This window comes from Chiloscyllium plagiosum, unplaced genomic scaffold (genome assembly GCF_037043375.1).
Source record: "Chiloscyllium plagiosum isolate Xiang-an unplaced genomic scaffold, Cpla_swu_hap1 HiC_scaffold_7, whole genome shotgun sequence".
Lineage (NCBI taxonomy): Eukaryota > Metazoa > Chordata > Chondrichthyes > Orectolobiformes > Hemiscylliidae > Chiloscyllium > Chiloscyllium plagiosum.
Genome location: NW_028270145.1, coordinates 70,228,239 through 70,248,984, shown reverse-complemented (window position 1 = coordinate 70,248,984; position 20,746 = coordinate 70,228,239). Strand labels below are relative to the sequence as shown.

Below are 20,746 nucleotides of genomic sequence, written 5' to 3'. Positions count from 1 at the left end.
TTATTGACAATCATCACTAATGAGTAGGATTGTGCATTGAGGAAATTCCGTGTCAAAGGTCATGGGTTCTGTGGGTCTTTGCATGACTGATGAGCCTGATCCAAGAGTACATCTCTGACCACTCATTTGATAGATATGTTCAGGAGGTGTAATTGGAGCTTGAAATCACGAGCATTCCTTTCTCAGGTTCTTTTCCTTACTTTCTCTTGCCAAAGAATTGTATCATTTCAAACAAGAGCTTGCTCCAAATCAGTTTCTTTTGGATGAGTATCTACTATACATTGATATTTATCTTCAAATCAAATCATAGAATCCCTACCATGTGGAAAAAGGCCATTTGACTAACTGAGTCTGCATCGACCCTCTGAAAAGCATGCCACCCTGACTTACCCCCATAACCCTGCATTTCCTATTGCTAACTCACTTAGCGTGCATATCCCTGCACACTACAAACAATTTAGCGTGCCTATTTCACCTAATCAGCACATCTTTGCACATTTATGTTGCATCTCTTGAGGGAAGCCTTCAAGGAGTCTTTGAAATGTTTTCTTTGTCCTGCTCTCTTTCAAATCCCTTTCTGGAACCGGATGAAGAAGATTTGCTTCGGCAGTTGGAACTCAGGCATTCTAAGCACATGGCCAAATATCCTTGGATATTCCATTCCCAATTTCAGTTATCCTGTAGCCACACCTTGGGAATGGAGGTCAAACGACATACCTCAATTTGTGATCACCAGCCTTTTTGCAAATACTTGGATGCATTTAGATTGGCTTTACACTAAAGGTATTCACAGTTGGAGGCAAAGGCAACAACATCTGTATTTACAGTTGTCAGGCTGCTAGTCTTCAAAGTCCCAGGCTAGCATTGAGAATGTTCAGTTGCAAACTGTTATCCTCTAAACTTTTGCTTCCATGATAAACAAAGTTTGCATCTCAAGGATAGCTAATCAACTTTTCTGGCTAGTTATCAGGCGCATGTAATTGACCTTGTCATGGAGATAGGCTTTAAGAGGGAACGAGTTTCTAAGCTATCTCTGAAAACTCACTGACATAAGCAATCTGCCAGGACCTGGAGATAAGAAAGCAACAAGAGGTCAAATACTTTAGGGGTCATCATGCAGGAATTCAGATAGGAGTTCAGATTCTGATTAAAAAGATCAGATTTGTATGGATTTGGAATGAGACTGAAATAAATTCCTAGCTTGTGCTAGAGAAGGAATCATCAAGAAAGCTTTCACTGTAAAATGCAATGAAATACATCCACTAGTATATCTTTAGCAGAAAACCTCTCCATATTATGCATGTCTCATTACCGAGTTAATGTTTTCAAGTCTTCTCTTCCATTAAGCTCTTAAACATAGTGTAAAGTATATGCTTTTAAGTTATCGTGTATGATACCATGTGGGTTAATGAATAATGACCCATTGTAATTTTCTAAGTGAAAATACAATTTTTTTCTCTTATGTTGCCAGCTTTTTTTACTTTATTTTCTTGTGGGGTGTGGGTCATAGAAAATTGCCAAGTAGGACTTGACTTATTCATCTGCTGACACTTTTACTTAAGTTTAATAAACACAGAAGTGTTACTTTCTGTATATCATCTGCTTAACTATTCAGTATCTCAAATGGTAAAATAGTGAGTTAGCATCCAAGAATGATTACAAGTTCAGTTACAACCGAAGCAAGTTGAAAATAAAGCCTACAACCAGACAGAAAATGAGTCAGCATGGTTGTACAACCAACTGCAGTTCTTTTGGTAGAAACAAAAGGTATGTGCAAACAAAAATGGGAGAGGTCTACCAGCAATTATTTGCAAGTTAGCAATCATTAAAGTTAGGTGCTTTGTGTTCCAAAGGACATGAGGTGTACATTTCATAACACAACTGCTGTGTGTGGAACATTTGAAGTATGTTATCTGATATTTCCATTATATTTCCTGCCTCAGGCGACTGACTGTGTGGAGTTTGCACATTCTCCCCGTGTCTGCGTGGGTTTCCTCCGGGTGCTCCAGTTTCCTCCCACAGTCCAAAGATGTGCAGGGTCAGGTGAATTGGCCATAATAAATTGCCCATAGTGTTAGTTTAGGGGTATGGGTGGGTTGCGCTTCGGTGGGTCGGTGTGGACTTGTTGGGCCAAAGGGCCTGTTTCCACACTGTAATGTAATCTAATCTAATTATAAGCAATGCTTTCTTACTTTCCTACAGAAACACTGATATATTTCCTCACTGTGTCGAACAAATGGATTTGCCTGTTTAAAAGCTTAACCAATAAAATTTCATTACATGTATTGGTTGTCAAATATCATCTTACACTTGAAGACAGTGGCTAAACAAATCTAAAGCAAAACCTGCCACTGAACATTTTGGGCAGTTATATCGCTTTTTGATTAATTGTGTGCTGCAAAATACATCTATTGAATTGATCTTAACCCTATCCACCTGCCGGAAGAGAAATGAAACCACCCAGATCACTTACTGGCTCTGGAGTCACCAGGAACTGACCTACTGTGATTTTCTACCACTCTTCAGAGCCAGCAGTAATGTGACAAGGCCTGGGCTAGAGAGGTTAATTTAACACAAGAATGTTAGGATCTGATAATGTTCTTACTAGGCAATTTTTACTAGGCTGCCTGAGAGGTAGTCACAATCAGCCTCCTGGCATACCAATAGATTAAGACATTGAATTGAAGCCAGATGTGACCCAAGAGTAAATGCACTTTTTAAATAAACTTTAATTGTGGGGCCAGAGACCCAGTATTTAGCGGGTGGTCTGGCCCATACAAATTTACAGCTCAATGGGTGGAGCGTTGGTTTATGTCATTTAAATGAGGCCCACGAGTTAAAATATCTCTTTTTTTGTTGCAGTCAGTGAGTTTTGAATTGACAAAAAACTCACTCATCAAAAACTGGTTTGAACTGAAAACCAAGCAAGTGTCATCCACTTGTATAAAATTTTATTATATTGCAATAATTGAATAGAATTTGTGCTTTTACTGGTAAATTTCCTCCTCTTTATGGAGAGATTGTATAAAATTAAAATTACTAATGCTGTTGACCTTAGCATTGCTAATGCAATTCATATATGCTACCGTAGGAATTGGGTGATTAAGTGCAGGAAGTGGATTCTGATTTTCCTCCTGGGAGGCTGTGAGCTGAGATGCAATGTAAGTCACACACATTCACTCATTTTTTCCACAAGGTTCTGCTATTCAACAACAATAAAAGTCAGCACACATTGCTCATAAAACAGTAATGGTCTACACAAAGCCAAGAATAATAAACTTTAAAGACTGTGAAAATAGTTGCTCTCCGTCTTTCTCACAAAAAGGATTTTGCCAGCTATTTTCAAATGGTTTCATTTTACATTTCTCGTAAGAGTCATGCATCACACTTACAAAAGTTAGCTTAGTTTATCATCAATTTACATTGTGACAACCACAGTTGCAACGCTGAAATAAAATTCCAGCTTGAGCACTGATAGACAGAAAATTACACTTGGACGTTTGTCAGTTTCAAATCATCCTCTGTAACATTAGCAAAATCATTTACTTCTGTCCATTGCATTTTCTTGAAGGTAAATGTAGGAGTAGGGAAATAACTTTTTATACATGTGTATGCTGGGGGTGGTGGGGGGAGGTTTAAAAGGAAATAAAACAAAGACATGAAAAACGTTTTTAAAATTGCGTTACAATTACTTACTTCAATTCAACGTTGAAGTGTATAAGAGTAATGCTGTAGAGCATTTATTCAAATTTTAGCTGCCCATTGCCAACCCAACTCTCAAATATTAGAAAGGTTGCTTATCAATTTTATTTTTATTATATATTCTGTCCTAGAAATCTAGCCTGGACATTGTATCTTGTAGTGTTTGACTTCTGCACTTATATTATTGCGATGCCAAGTTTTTATCCAAGATTTTTACCTTCATTGAAATCACATTGTTGCAATACAAATTCTGATGAGAAGTGAGCATTTGATAAATAACACATGTTTTTAGATATCAGACTTTAATAAATTTACATGTGTTTTCCATTGTCTATTTTTCTACTGCAGCATGAAACTGTTGAAATAAATTGCATGTGGGGCCTTGAGGCCAGAGAAACTAAACAATAGTTGCTTGGCCTACACTGCATTCCTGTGTAAGAGTCATATGGTATATGGATAAAACCTTATAATAAAGATCATTGTCTGTCTTTGTCTCTTCTGCCATGATTCCGCTAAATGTGGTGCCTATTTCAGGTAGGAGGAACACACAGCCGACAGTAGAATCTAATCTGTATATGCTGTGTGATCAGTTGACAGCAAGTAAACTTGTAATATAAACACATAAAAAAAGAAATAAAGAGAAAGCGTCATTTGATCTGTCAAGAATATTTAATCCATGAGCATGCACTATTTACTCTATGATGATTTTAAAATACTTAATTTTCTGAATGTTGGATTTTCAAAATTTCTCTCTGCTCTTCACAAGCCTTCAAACAAAACTCAACAGCTGCTATATCTCTAACTTAGATTATTCAGCTTTCATCCTTGACATTTCTATGATTCAAGACATTTCAAAATCATCATTGGACATTTAATAATTTCTGTACTTAGTTGTTCTTATTGCTGACATTCCAAATTAGATATGTGTTCTGTTATAATGTCTATTTCATCAACACAAATTGGCTGTAAAGCAATCGACAAATAGGGGAAGACCATTTCTCAATGTAATCTTGTACAACGTGTGTTGGCAATAACGCGATTGTATTGCCATCACTCTAAATGCGATTCTTATTGCGCGATTGTTATATAGGATGACATCGCACAAGAACGCCACCATCGCGTTATAGAAGAACAGCCTGTACTATTAAATATTAAAGTTAAATGTCAAATTACCTCCTCATTCCATAATCCAGCAATTTTGAAATATTTGTCTTTGCTTCAAAAAAATTTCCTTGGTCTCTCTTTAACACTATCTCAATATAATTTCCCAGCTGCATATTTAATTACTGATTACTGTTTGTTTCCCCTTTGAATGTGTGGCTCAAAGATTGGTGTGGCAAAAATCTGTTTCATTAATTAGGCACTGGCACAAGAACTGGGGGAAGAGGGACAACTTTAATTTGAACCTTGCTGGTACAAGTATCTTCATCTATCATATAGCTAGTGCTGAGAAGTTTTCAAACTATATAGTAGGGTGAATGCAGGGGTTCATTTCATCGACAATTTGGAAAATTAAAGGGAAAAGATAAGATGATAGTGGAGAATAATGATTTTGGTAATGATAACCAGAGGGTGACAGGAAGGGACAGAGTGGACAAACATAACCTTTCACAAGCAAATAAGATCAAAACAGGCAAAAACAATAAAAAGTCAGAAATAAATATTCTGTACTTAATGCTTCTAGAAGTCACAAGAAAATGGTTGAATTGAAAATACAAATGGAAATACATGAATACGACATAATAGCCATTATGGAGATGTGGCAATAGAGGTTGATCCTAAATAGTCAGTGATATTTGACAGCTTAAAGAATGGGAGTAAAGGAAATGGAGGTTAATCTGCTAATAAAGAATGATATCAGTGCAATAGTAATAAATTACCTTAGTTCAGAAGATGAAGATTTTGGACTGATGTTTCCCAGCCCTTGAATGATGTGGGCAATGACAAGTCAGCTGAGAAAATGTGGCAAGACAATTAAAAGGAGAATCTCTACTTCAAGAAAAAAGTGTTCACTTTTTCACCTGCAAAATGAGAATCTCACTATTCAGTGCTGAGAGGCCTATTTGCATTAATTTACATGCAGATAGTATGGGAAAGTATTTAATTGGGGGAGGGGTATTACAATGCTATTAAACAGGAACTGTGAAGTATAAATTGGGAACAGATATTCTCAGGGAAATGCATGACAGAAACATGGAGGCCATTTAGGGAGCACTTGCTGCGAGTGCTGGATAGGTTTATCCCACTGAAGCAAGGAAGGAATGGAAGGGTGAAGGAACCTTGGGTGGCAAGAGATGTGGAAAATCTAGTCAAGAGGTAGAAGGAAGCTTACTTAAGGTTGAGGAGGCAAGGATCAGACAGGGTTCTAGAGGATTACAAATTAGCCAGGAAGGAACTGAGGAATGGACTTAGGAGAGCTAGAAGGGAGCATGAAAAAGCCTTGGCAGATGAGATTAAGAAAAATCCCAAGGCATTCTACACTTATGTGAGGAACCAGAGGATGGTCAGAGTGAGGGTAGGGTCAATCAGGGATAGTGGAGGGAACTTGTGCCTGGAGTTGCAAGACTTAGAGGAGGTCCTTAATGAATAATTTGCTTCAGTATTCACTCATGAGAGGGACTTTGTCGTTTGTAATGGAAACATGAAACAGGCTGAAATGCTTGATCAGGTTGATGTTAAGAAGGAGGATGTGCTGGAAATTTTGAAAAACATGAGGATAGCTAAGTCGCCTGGGCCAGATGGGATATACCCAATGTTACTAAGGAAAGGGAGGGAAGTGATTGCTGTACCTTTGTCAATGAACTTTGCATCCTTGCTGTCTACTGGAGTATTACCAGTTGATTGAAAGGTGGCAAATGTTCAAGAAAGGGAATAGGGATAACCTTGGGAATTACGGACCAGTCAGTCTTATGTTGGTGGTATGCAAATTATTGGAGAGGATTCTGAGAGACAGGATTTATGATTAGTTGGAAATGCATAGTTTGCTTAGAGATAGTCGGTGTGTCTTTGTGAGGGGCAGGTCATGCCTCACCAGCCTTATTCTTTGAGGATGTGACAAAACACAATGATGAAGGTAGAGCAGTGGACATGGTGTATATGGATTTGATCAAGGCATTTGGTAAGGTTCCCCATGGTAAGCTGATTCAGAAATTAAGGAGGCATGGGATATGGGAAATGTGGCTGTCTGGATACAGAATTGGCTGGCCATTGAAGACAGAAGATGGTGATAGATCAAAAGTATTCAGCCTGGAGCTCAGTGACAAGTGGTGTTCCACAAGGATCTGTTTGGGGACCTCCACTCTTTGTGATTTTTTAAAGATGATTTGGATGAGGAAGTAGAAGGGTGGGTTAGTAAGTTTGCCGATGACACAAAGGTTCGTGGAGTAGTGGATAATGTGGAGAGCTGTTGTATGATGCAATGGGACATTGACAGGTGGCACAGCTTGGATGAGAAGTGGTAGATGGAGTTCAACCTGGGAAAGTGTGAAGTGATTTATTTTGGAAGGTTGAATTTGAATGTAGATAATAGGGCTAATGGCAGTATTCTTGGCAGTGTGCAGGAACAGAAGGATCTTAGGGTCCACCTCCATAGATGTCTCAAAGTTGCCAACCAAGTTGATAAGGTTGCTAAGAAGGCTTATGACTTTCATTAGGAGGGAAACTCAAGTTTATGCTATAAGGCCCTGGTTAGACCACACATGTTGCCTCATTTTAGGAAGGATGTGGAAACTCTAGAAAGGGTGCAGAGGAGATTTACCAGGTTGCTGCCTGGACAGGAGGGCATGTATTAAGAAGAAGGGTTGAGGAGCTATGACTTGGCTAATTGGAGCAAAGAAGGATGAGAAGTGACTTAATAGAGGTGTACAAGATGATGAGAGGCATAGATAAAGTGGATAGCCAGAGACTTTTTCCTGGGCGGAAATGGCTATCACGATGGGTATAATGTTAACGTGATTGGAGGACGGTTAGGGGAGATATCAGAGGTAGGTACTTTACACAGAGAGTGTTGGGTGCGTGGAATGCACTGCGAGCATTGGTCGCAGAATCAGATACATTCAGGACAGTTAAGCAACTCTTGAGACGGCACATGAATGAGACTAAAACGAAGTGTGTGTAAGTTAGGTTGATCTTAGAATAGAATAAAATGTAGGCACAACATCAAGGACTGAAGGGCCTGTACTGTGCTATACTGTTCTATCTCATTTTCATCTAATCTTGTCTCATTTTCTACAATTTCCTATTCTGCCATCTGACAGACAGTAACTAGATGATGATATTTCATGATGTAGAAATCAGAGCAAGTATCCAGTGGCTCCCACTTGCCACTTATTCATCTTGTCTCACAGAATCTCTGCCCTGCCTTGTCTTGCCTTGTATTATTTGAATGTATGCCAGGCAGAGTCATGGATGTCAGTAATGATCAGTCAAGGAGGTGAACATACTGTTGTTGGGCACTGTGCTTTGTTAATGTCACAATAACACCATGTTCCAGCAGCTCACAGAGGAAACATGTATTGGCTATTCTTTAACCAAATGGCATGTCTTAAAGTCAAATAAGAGTAGTTGTCGGTTCATTTGAGGAATGGTCATCAGTCAAGAGGTGTCACCACATTCGTTCAAGGTCAGTCCAGGGGTTTGGACATATGTACACATTTGAAAGACTGTGTCAGGGTATTCATGTTACTACATTCAAGGGAACATGCCATGGTCAATGACTCCACTGTGCAACCAGTCAGGGGATTCATATGTCAGTTGGGGAACTATACAGGTATCAGTCAGGAGTCCAGTCATTAATCAGTTGGGGCTGTTCTTCTAAGTCAGTCAGTGAGATGGGACTTGGTCAGCACTGGGGTCTGTTCACTGAAAGTTAAAGCAGGTCATTTTCTGTATTAAGAAAGTTGCGCAAGTTTGTTGTGGGCGTTGGAGGCAGTATAATGGCATGCAGAGAGGACAATACTTGTGAAGGGCGGTAACTCAAATTATAAGTTTGGGAGAAGGACTGTGGTGCAGAGATAATTGTCTGTACCTCTGAGCCAGGAGCCTTGTGTTCAAGTCTTACCTGTTCAAGAGGTATGTAGTAATATCTCTGAACAGATTAGAAAATATCTATAAGATTAAGAGACAATTGTGCAGTCTAGGACATGGATTACCATGGATGGGAGTGGGGTGGGGGAGAACATTGACAGTCACCATCATCCTGGCTTTGGCTATGTTTAAACAGTGCAACATGAAGATTGACAACGCTAAGCTATAGTCTAGATTAGAGTGTTGCTAGAAAAGTACAGCAGGTCAGGCAGCATCCAAGGAGCAGGAAAATTGATGTTTCGGGCAAAAGCCCTTTATCAGGAAAGCCCTTCCTGATCTAGACTCTGGTTTCCAGCATCTGCAGTCCTTGTTTTCACCAAGGCTAGGCTATAGGCCCAGAACTCAGGGGGTAATGCTCGGAGATTATGAGTTAAATAAAATAATTCATGGGGAAGATCACACACAAAATGGCGATGGAGAGGGCCAGGCAAACGGAACACAAAGGTTGGGAGGATTGTCTTAATTGACAGTATGAACCATGAAGAATTACTTATGTTGTCTTTCATCCATGGAATGGCAAAGTAGGTGCTTTTTGTTGGGGGTGGGGTGGGGGGAGCTGTTTTCTTGATAAGGAGAGGCTGAGCAGTTTGGGCCTTTACTAATTAGAGTTCAGTAGAATAAGCGATGGTCTTATTCAAATATATCTGAGGAAGTTTCACGGAATAGATGTTGAGAGTATGTTTGTCCTCATAGGGAAATCCAAAACTAGAGGTTTCCCACTTAAGACAGACACAAGGAGAATACTTTTCATCAGAGAGCTGTCAGTGTTTGGAATTCTCTTCTCCAGAGACCAATAGAGGTCATTGAATATATTCAAGATTGAGGGGAACAGATTTTTGATTAACAATGGAACAAATGGTTATGGGGAATAAGCAGGAAAGTGGTGTTATGACTACAATTAAATGTTCTGTTCAACTTTCATATATTTCTGCCCCTTGTTCAAGCACCTGAAATTATTTTGTTAAAACATTGCTAAGCAAATGCAAACTTGTGACACAAAAGAGTTAATCAAATCTGAATTAACAATTTCCACGGGGAATCTATGCTACATTGTATGAGAGCAAAGTCTTCCATCTTATTTGTTAATTTTATGTTCATACTTTACAAAATAAAAGTACATTTACATCATTCATTCATTCCAATATTTTGAAACAATATTCAGAACTACCACTCTTTTTTTTTTAAATTCCCTTTTAAATAAACCATTAAAGGCAGTGTCTGAGTGGCAATAATAAGGTTTTAAGAGATGTGACATTAACATAGCACAGTGCCCAACAACAGTATGTTCACTTCCTTGACTGATCAATACTGACATCCGTGTATTTTGTTCTGTTGTTTTTATGAACAGAGGTTGAGATGGAGGTATAGATAATAAAGATAATAATGTTTCAAGATAATAAAGTACATTGCTTGTGAGGTTGTGGATGCTTTTTTCAAAGTTGGAACAACAGAAGCAGCCTGAATGGATAAGTCAAATTCCCACAGAACCAGGATTTTTTAGTTTAGCTGTTGAGGTTGTAAAAGCTCTTACATCCCCTGCTCTCTCTCTCTCTCTCTCTCTCTCTCTCTTTGCTACAGCAATAAGCTTGAACGCTCTTCCTACTGCTAGAGTTGCACGTGAGACAACTTATGTTACTGAATTTGTCTTTGCCAAGGGTGTGCTTATGGGGTGTTACCATACTAGAACAGTTAGTGAGTAGCTTATTAATTTGTTAACTATTTTGACAGAGTTACAGTTCAGCCAATCCTTTTCTTTTATTTTGTCTGCATTTTAACAATAGTGTATGAATAAAGTACATTTTATTTCAAGCCCAATAGTTCGACAAATCAAATGGTATTTGGAATGCAACACAAGGTACTTGTCTTTAAAGTAAGAAAATGTAGAGTTTATGCTGTTTCCTTGATGGGGTTTGGTCTGGTCCATAACGCTAAGAATACATTTTTCAGGAACATAGGAACTTGAGTAAGCCATTCAGCTCCTCCGGCCTGTTCTGCCATTCAGTGAGATCAAGGCTGAACTGTGGCCCAACTCCATATACCTGCTTTTGGCCCATATCTCTTAATACTTTGCTTAACAAAAATTTACCACCACAGATTTAAATTAACAAGTGATCTAGCGTCAACTGTCTTTTGTGGAAGAGAGTTCCAAACATTTATTGCCCTTTGTGTGTAGAAGAGTTTCCTAACATCTCTTCTGAATGGTCTGGCACTAATTCTCAGATTATAGCCCCTATTCTAGAATCCCCAACCAGTGGAAATGGTTTACTTTTATCTAGCCTGTCTTTTCTTTTATTATTTTGAAGACTTTGATCAGATCACCCCTTAGCCTTCTCAATTTTAGAGAAAACAGACATAACTTGTAGAATCTGTCTTCATAATCCCTGAAGTCCAGTCAACCTCCAAGGTTAACATATCCTTCCTTAGGTATGGTGCCCACATATGCTCACGGTACTCCAAGTGAAGTCTAACTTGGTTTTGTATAACAGCAAATTTCTGCATCCTTGTAATCTAGTCCTCTGGATAAAGGCCAGCAGTCCATATTCCAAATAAGACCTATTGTTGAGTTATAAAAAAACTGAAATTGTTTCAACTTTTATCAAATTAATTACAAAATATCAGAATAAACTTTATTCAATTAGGTCACATATTAGGATCTCAGGTATGCATATCTCAAAATTGCACATTCATTTTACTGATCTCTTTGTAACATGGTTGGAATTGCACCACAACCTTCTTTATTACTTTTATTCCCTTCACTTTTTTTCTGCATTTTTTTTGTGCAAGTTTTAACTCAGGCTAAGTACAGACATGTGAGCACTGGCAGCTTTCCTGTAATTGGGCTGCGGACGTTTTTCACATGTAAGCCTACACAAAATGTGATAGTTATCAGAAGGCATATTCCAACTGATTTTACCTGGTTTTCATATATGAGGAATGTTTCCAACAAAATGCAATGGTTATGATTGGCAACCTTACTTGTTCCCCACCACCATCCCCAAATTGTTCAAAGCCTACACAGTATTGAACCTGGAATCTCCCTGTTCTCTTGTGATTCAGTAACGTGTCAGACATCTCATTTTTCCATCTACAGCATCTACACAGCATACATGTGTAGTTTTGTGCTTGTTGCTGCAAGTTAAATTATGTAAAAGGCCATTATCACCTGTTAGTAATACCTGTTTTGTACAGGCTTGATATTTGGATGAAGTTAGTGTTTCTGGTGTTTGCTGGTTGTTATGTTTTCTGACTATCTCTTTCCATAAATCTGTTAATCTGGTGATTCATAGTGACAATAAAAGTTTTTGAAATATTTACATTTATAGCTATTAGCTAATTTTGCATAAATTATTGACAATTGATATTTCATTCAGTTGAAATGCAATGAAATCTGCTGCTACAAACTGCAAGATTAGGCTGCTTTGGGCATAGTTGCAATTTAAAGATAATTGTTTAATTCAAAGCCAAATTCAATTTTCTGGATATGCCAACCCAAATGAGTTGAATTATTTTAAAGCAACAAATAGACAAAGGAAAATATCAATCAACTGGATGTAATTGTGCAAAAGCATCAGATGGCAATCTTTTATAAGGATGTTTTAAAAATCAGTTTTAAAGATTCTAATTGCCTGAAATAATTTATATTATTGCCTTCATGTTTAAAATAAACTGAGGCAAAATGACAAATATTGTCTGTAATTTTCCGTAATTAGATGGTACAGTACAAAGAATATGTTACCTTTTTGCTCTTTGGTGTGTCTGACCTCTCAAACAGCATTTTCAGGTCATCTAGGGGAATGGCAAATTTCTCAATCCTTCGAGCAGCTTGTAGATCTTCCTTAACAACTTCATTTTGGGTTGATTCTATTTCTTGTGCAGATTTTGGTGAAATTGAGATGTTCTTTCTCTGTGTTTCCTCCAGCATTCTGGTTTCTGACTCAATTTCCATATTTTGTAGAAATTATACTCTCAGCAGGTAAGCTATCGTGTCTGAACACAGGATGTCTTCGGTAATGTTACCAGTGAAATTCCAACTCTGGTACTTATATTACAATTGCTGATATCCTTGGAATGGCAGACTGGTGACTAAACTGTTGTTGAGGGCTGCTGTAAAAGCTCTTGAGTATTGTCTGAAAGCTTGGTATCGAACGAAGTGTCCAGAAGGAACTTCAAATTACTGGAAACAGACTGAGGTAAAAATTCATACGATTTTCGAAAGACATTCCTTGAGGGCGATGCAATTAAATCACAAGACTCCCACTTCTTCTTTGAAAGGTTCAGTGAACCCTCCTTTGTTTGGAATTCTGCCAAGTTGGTTTCCTACAAGTCAGAAAATGTCAAAATTGAAACATATGGAAGAGAATCGAAGCATCATAAGGAAAGTATGTGTTTACGAAATAAATCTCATTTGTGGCTAAACCTCAGCTGTGCAAAAGCATGAATTTGTTTAAACTGAACAGCCCTTTCATGTGAAAACTCAAGCTCAAAAACATTTTCCTGATTTTGCTTCAAGCAGCAAGAATACAGCTGACCTTCAACAAACACTGCCGAACTTGCAGTGAAAATTCCCAGCTAACAGGAAACCAGATCAGGAAGAGAGTGAATTCCCAGCACTTCCTTGAATGGAATAATGCCACGTAACAGTTTTACTTAGAAACTCTCTTTTTGTTAAGTAAATGCTCAGAAGAAAATGAACACCCTGCCATCAGCCTTCTAAAGATAACACTTAATATGTAACCCACAAGCTCCTTTGCCAATTTGGTACCTTTTTTCTTGCCGTGTCTCAAAAAAACTGCAACTTTTTAGAAATTACAATAAAAGCAGGGCTTTACTGTCTTGAATATCACATTACAGAGAAAAGTCTGAAACTGTATACACTGTGCCATAATGCATTTAATATAATACATGTAACCTGAATAATAGTGATTGGAGGTGGTATGCCCTTTCACCTGGAGCTTTATAAACCTATAAAAATAGCAAAAGGTACAATCTGATTACAAACATTTGGGGCGGTCATTCTGACAAATAACCAACTGCATGTGAGCAGAAACTAATAACTTACTCTTGTTATTTAATTCAATGTCATTGAGTGAATGTTTTCCACACACGACTGCTCCCCATTGTGTCAACTCCATAATTGACCTTGTGTGGGCAAGAGTTGCAGTAGCATTTGTTTTGCATTAAAATATAACTTCAGATTACTATCTGCATTATTTTTAAACATGTACTTTACTATATATTTTAAATATTCAGTTGTGGAGTTAAATGCCTGATTTAAAACATATATTATTGAGTAATAAAATCATCACTCTTTTCAACAAAATGCAATATAAAACTCTGCCTCTATTTACTGAAGCAAAATAGTTCTTCATACATAATCCTAATATTAAAGACGTTACATCAGAAAATTATTTAATTTTTCAAATGAATTAGATCTGCATTAAAATAAATGTAAATCCATTATGAAGTTACAGTGAAACAATTCTTCTACTGCTTTTCTTACCATAGATTTTCTTTTTGAAGTTAAAGCAGTATCATTTGCAGCAACAACAGTTTAGAATCTAATAAAATTTAAAAAGTAAAGATCGCACTCAGTTCTCAGGACTCATTAAACTAATGAACACCCAGCATGATGGTCTGACACACATCTGACAACAGATAGCTGAGGATACAAAATCTCCAATATCCCGCTCAGGACAATGCATTATTTAAGAGACCTCAAAGGAAAGCAAGGAGCCAATGGCTGCACAGATCAGTTACTCCTACGTACTCAGTTTACAACACAGTCCTTTAAACCATAACTTATTTCTCAAGTCACTAAAAATATGTGATAAATTTGGTCTGGAACATGTTGCTTTGTTATACAATACAACTTAACTCATCAGTAACCATATTAATAATTATTAATATTATGGAGAGTTAATTCAATTGCAGTCCTATACACATTGTAAGTATTTTTATAATAGCCTGAAAGGAAAATAGATCAGCGTTTGTCTTTGTGTGTAGATATTTTATTGCAGTTAGTCTGGTTCTCAGATCATGCTGCAGATTTTTTTCTTAAAAATCAAGTCACAGCTTGACTGGATATGTTGGAATGTAAAATAATATTGGTTGAAGTAGAATTTAACTCTTGATTATGTAAGAAATATTGTAAATTGATCAAATGCAATGAGTTGCATTTATTAACAATATACTTTGCTATTTCTACAAAAGTGGTTTTCACTCATAATTGTGCAGCAATTGTTAACTGGACATTGCAAAATGCTCTAGAGTTTTAAAAAATCAGTTCTCAAATAGTTCTGTATAAATAACAAGTTTTTCACTATAACAAACCATTTGCCCCAATCATTATAAATAATACAGTAGGTTTTAGAAGAGTGAGATAGTTGGGTTGCTCATTGTTAGATATGATGGGTTAAATAATGTCATCCTTGATATGTCATCCAATGGCTTCAGAAGGGATTACATCACAATATGGCGGAGCTGAACATTATTATAACAGACTATCGTGTCCACCTGACATAATCAATTCTTTCGGAGATTATTAGTACTGTCACAAATAACATGGATAACTGTATACTACTACAAGGGTATATAATTTATTTGGGAAGGTGGCAGTATGGTCATTGTCACTGTCTCTTGATTTGAGTATGGCATCTGCTCAGGATTTCATATGCTTACCACAAAATTCATGTAATATCAGACAATGATTCATAACCCACAGATCTTTGGGCACATGGGCAGGATGTTCCATGAAGTAGTAAGATCCTGGGTGCAGAATTTGCTTCCTTATTCTTGTCTTTTCTGCAAACACTCTACCTCAGCAGTAAGGTGCGTGGGTTCAAAGAAAATGTAAAAGTTGTATCCATTTTGAATGATTGATGGCAAGCCCTTCCTAGTTATTAATATCAACTCTGCCAGTCTTCAACGAAAACTCCAAAGTGTCTTTGTAGAATTTTATTTGTTCTCCCCTCACCTCAGATTTGAGAGTTGCAAAAAACAGGACATTGCTGGGGAGATACTTTGTCCAGTTCACCTTAGTTGGCTTTGCAGGAGCTTTGCCTGAGTGCAAGTCTTGGATTACAAATCAGTGACAGTTTAGACCACTCAAGGAATTCCACCAGAAATGTCTCCAGTGCATTCTCCAGTTTGACTGTTGAATATAATTTTGTCCTTCTACAAGCAACTCAATAAGCATTCATGCAAAATCTCTGGTGGTAGTAACCAATGTATTAAGACATTCTTTTATCACTGCTGAATCCTGGATAAATCGCAATGCATATTTAAAGGGTCTTTTAAATACTTTTGCATTCATTTAGATTCAGCCCCTTCATCAATAATATTCCTTCTATCACAAGGTCAGAAGTGGGCATATTCGCTGATGACTGTGCAATGTTTAGCACTATTCATGATTCCTGAGATACTGAAGCAGTCTATGTACAAATGCAGCAAGACCTGGTGATATCCAGGCTTGACTGAAAAGTAACAAGTAGCATTTGTGTCATTGTGCCAGAATTTGTGATTGACCAGAATTTGAAGCAGACTAGCTACATAAATACTGTAGTGACAAGAGTAGGTCAGAGGCTAGGCATTCTGCAACAAGTAACTCACCTCCTGACTCCCCAAAGCCTGGCTAATATCTATGATACAATCAGGAGTATGATGGAATACTCCCCATTTGCATGGATAAGTGCGATTCCAATAATACTTAAGAAGCTTGACTCTATCCAGGACAAAGCAGCCTGCTTTATTGGTCCCACATCCACAAGCATTCACTCCCACTGCCACTGATGTTCAACAGCAGCAGTATGTACAATCTACAAGATACACTGCAGAAATTTGCCAAGGTTTTTTTCAGATAGCACCTTCCAAGCCCAATACCACTTCCACCTAGAAGGACAAAGGTAGCACATACATGGGAACGCCACCACTTACAAGTTCCCCTGCAAGTCAATCACCATCCTGAAATGGAAGTATATCACTGTTCTTATTTTGCCCCTTGCTGTTCTGCTAGTATCAAAGTTCACTTTGAATGCAAATTGGAAATTCCCTGCTATAGTTTAGCACTGATTTGGCAATATTTCTTCCTTTTATACCTTCAAACACAGTTCTAATTTATCCAGGAGTGAGACAAAGTCAATTCACCCCTTGTAACTTGGTTGTAACAGAATGTTATTGAATTATCATTGTCAAACTTCCAATGTAAACTGCAAAAAAATTAAAATTTAATCAGGTTATATTCTTAAAGTCAAGCCAAGTTCTTGGGTATTTCCATGTATGACCAAGAGGAAATAATAAAGTGTTTGTGTTTTACAGGCATTGCAAGTTTTTATGACCCACCCCAAGTAAAATAGCACACTATTTGCTTGAAGGAAGGCACATATTATTGTTGACAAACTGTCACTGCTGCCTCACAGCACCAGGGACACAAGTTCAATTCCAGCCACAGGCAACTGTGTGGAGTTTGCATATACTCACTGTGCCTCTGTGAATTTCATCTGGATGCTCTGGTTTCCTCTCACAGTCCAAAGATATGCAGGTTACACCGCTATTGTAAGGTTGAAAACGATAGAGATTTAGTGACAGCAGGTCTTGATCCCTTGCAGGACTTCTTACTCAACATTGTAAGTGGCAGAATTGGTCCCTGACAAGGCCTATGTTTACAATCTCAGACCAGGAATACCATGTTTCTGCATTCCTCTATCAGGCTGGATTATGATGTGCTGAGAGAGATGAAAGACAGAATTTTACTTGCATTTGTAGATCCTTCCATTGAAAGCAAAATGAGGTCTTGAACTCATAGGGGTGAATGGTGGGACATGAAGGAAATATTACTGGCAACAACCAATTAACTGAGAATGACCTGCTTCTCTGATCTATTGAGTCTGCCCACTGGTGCAGTTTTTGGAAGCATTCTGTAGTGTCAGGAACATGTTTGGTTGCCTTCCTGATGCCATCAACTGCCATTTTACCATCACTTCTGGCTCCCAGCCCACCACAAAGAGCTGGTTGGGTGGAAATAGGATCCTATATAGTAATAAAAATAGGAAGTGCTGCCAATAACTGTAGAGAGAAAAATACAGCCAATATTTCGAGTTCAATATGACTCTTTTGAGCTTGGATTCATATTTAAGAGCTGCATGAGATGGGCATTTGGTTGTAATTGATGCCATTTGTGTTTCACTATATACATTAGTCCACATTGTTCATAACTGGACTGTGTCTGAAGCAGATGGCGAGGGAATCAGCAAGAAGCAAAGACATACTTAAATCCATCCTCATCAGTCTGTCTCCTGCAGATACATATTTCCTTTATTGGTAGGAGTGACCACCACATGTCCTTGTGGAGGTGAAGTTCTGTCTTTGCATGGCTCTATCCTATGGCTCTGTATTATACAAAACGTGAAAGGCTTTGAACAGATCTAGTAACTAAAGAGTAGATCTGCATGAGGTTCTATGACTATCAGAAGCAACTGAATAGTAATGCAACACAATCTGCAACCTCATGGTCCAATTTATCCCCGACACTACCATCATCATCAGGGAAGGGAATCAACAGTTTTTCAAAGAAGAGTGCAAGTGGGCATGTCAGGAGCAGCACCATGCATGTCTAAAAATGAGGATTTCATGGATAACATATTCAGTGAGGTGGTACTTCACACTACTGGTGAAGACTGGCAGGCAGGAAGGGCATAGGTGACTGCCAGACAGAGTAGAAGAAAGCAGTAAGTACAGGATTCCCCTTTGTCCATTCCCCTTTCTAACAGATGTACCATTTTGGATACTTTTGAGGGTGATGATTGTGCAGGGGAAAGCAGTGACAGCCAACGTCATGGCACCTTCGGTGGGTCTGCTGGACAAAAGGGGAGGAAGAAGAATGGTAATGCTTTGATGTAGCCAGTTCAATTGTAAAGGTAACAGGCAGACATCTCTGTGGCCACAAGGAGACTCCTGAATGGTATGTTGTCTCACTGGTGCCAGGGTCAAGGATGTTACTGAATAGCTATAGGGCATTCTGAAGGAAGAGGGCAAAGAGATAGAGGTTGTGATATATTTGGTACAAACAACAAATGTAGAAAAAGTAACAAAGTCCTTGAAGCATAATTTAGAAGTTAAGAAGTAGATTAATGAGCTAGGCCCAAAAGGTAGAACTTTCTGAATTACATCTGGTGCCACATGCTAATCAGTGTAGAAATAGGGGGGTAAGTCCAAATGAATGTGCGACTGGAGAGATAGTGCAGCAGGGAGGGTTTTGGATTTCTGGGACATATGGACCATTTTTGGGATGGTGGGACTTGAACAAGTTCAATGGGTTGCATCTGAACCAGATGGACCAGTGGGGAAGGTTACAAGTGCTGTAGGAGAGGGTTTGAACTAACGGCAGATGGTGGGATCCAGAAATAATATTCAGCAGGGGAGAAGACAACCCAGAATAAGAAGAGACAACAAGGTAGTCAAGGAGAAAGAGGAATTATAGGTCAGTTATGGCACAAGAAAGTTTGACAAGCATGGAAGTTACTTACTTCTCTCTCCACAGGTGCATAGATATTCCTTATTTCTCTCTCCACAGATGCTGTCCAACCTGCTGAGTTTCTCCATCATTTTCTGTTGTTAATTTATTGTTAGGTATACCTGGTGCTGCTCTTGCATATCCTCCTACATGTCCTCCTACACTCTTCATTGAGCCGGGATTGATCTCTTAGCTTGAGGGTAATTGTAGAATGAGAGATATGTTGGGCCATGAAGTTGCTGATTTTGTTTGATCATGGTTCTGTTGCTGATGGACTCATAGATACCAATGCTGAAAATGTGTTGCTGGAAAAGCGCAGCAGGTCAGGCAGCATCCAAGGAACAGGAGAATCGACGTTTCAGGCATGAGCCCTTCTTCAGGAATGAGGAAAGTGTGCCGAGCAGGCTAAGATAAAAGGTAGGGAGGAGGGACTTGGGGGAGGGGCGTTGGAAATGTGATAGGTGGAAGGAGGTTAAGGTGAGGGTGATAGGACAGAGTGGGGCTGGGGGCGGAGAGGTCAGGAAGAAGATTGCACGTTAGGAAGGTGGTGCTGAGTTCAAGGGTTGGGACTGAGACAAGGTGGGGGGAGGGGAAATGAGGAAACTGGAGAAATCTGAGTTCATGTCTGATGGTTGGAGGGTTCCTAGGCGGAAGATGAGGCGCTCTTCCTCCAGCCATCGTGTTGCTATGGTCTGGCAATGGAGGAGTCCAAGGACCTGCATGTCCTTGGTGGAGTGGGAGGGGGAGTTAAAGTGTTGGGCTACGGGGTGGTTGGGTTGGTTGGTCCGGGTGACCCAGAGGTGTTCTCTGAAACGTTCCACAAGTAGGCGGCCTGTCTCCCCAATATAGAGGAGGCCACATCGGGTGCAGCAGATGCAATAAATGATGTGTGTGGAGGTGCAGGTGAATTTGTGGTGGATATGGAAGGATCCCTTGGGGCCTTGGAGGGAAGTAAGGGGGGAGGTGTGGGCGCAAGTTTTGTATTTCTTGCGGTTGCAGGGGAAGGTGCCGGGAGTAGAGGTTGGGTTGGTGGGGGGTGTGGACCTGACGAGGGAGTCGCGGAGGGAGTCGTCTTTTCGGAATGCTGACAGAGGAGGGGAGGGAAATATATCCCTGGTGGTGGGGTCCATTTGGAGGTGGCGGCAATGACGACGGATGATACGATGTATATGGAGGTTGGTGGTGTGGTAGGTGAGGACCAGTGGGGTTCTGTCCTGGTGGCGATTGGAGAGGCGGGGTTCAAGGGTGGAGGAGTGGGAAGTGGAGGAGATGCGGTGGAGAGCGTCTTTGATCACGTCTGTGGGGAAATTGTGGTCTTCGAAGAAGGAGACCATCTGGGTTGTTCGGTATTGGAACTGGTCCTCCTGGGAGCAGATGCGGCGGAGACGAAGGAATTGGGAATATGGGATGGCATTTTTACAGGGGGCAGGGTGGGAGGAGGTGTAGTCTAGG

The 20,746-nt window shown here is 39.2% G+C and overlaps 1 protein-coding gene across 1 annotated transcript in view; it reads right to left on the bottom strand.

Moving 5' to 3' along the window:
- xirp2b (xin actin binding repeat containing 2b) overlaps positions 1 to 14,418 on the bottom strand; it is a 108,364-nt gene extending 93,946 nt beyond the window's left edge. The window contains exons 1-2 of the mRNA XM_087989111.1: positions 14,288 to 14,418; positions 12,524 to 13,104 (exon numbers count right to left, since the gene is read on the bottom strand). Coding sequence (XP_087845237.1) covers positions 12,524 to 12,733 — 210 coding nt within the window. The 5' untranslated portion in view covers positions 12,734 to 13,104; positions 14,288 to 14,418. The remainder of the gene's footprint in view (positions 1 to 12,523; positions 13,105 to 14,287) is intronic.
- Between the last annotated feature and the right edge of the window lie 6,328 nt (positions 14,419 to 20,746).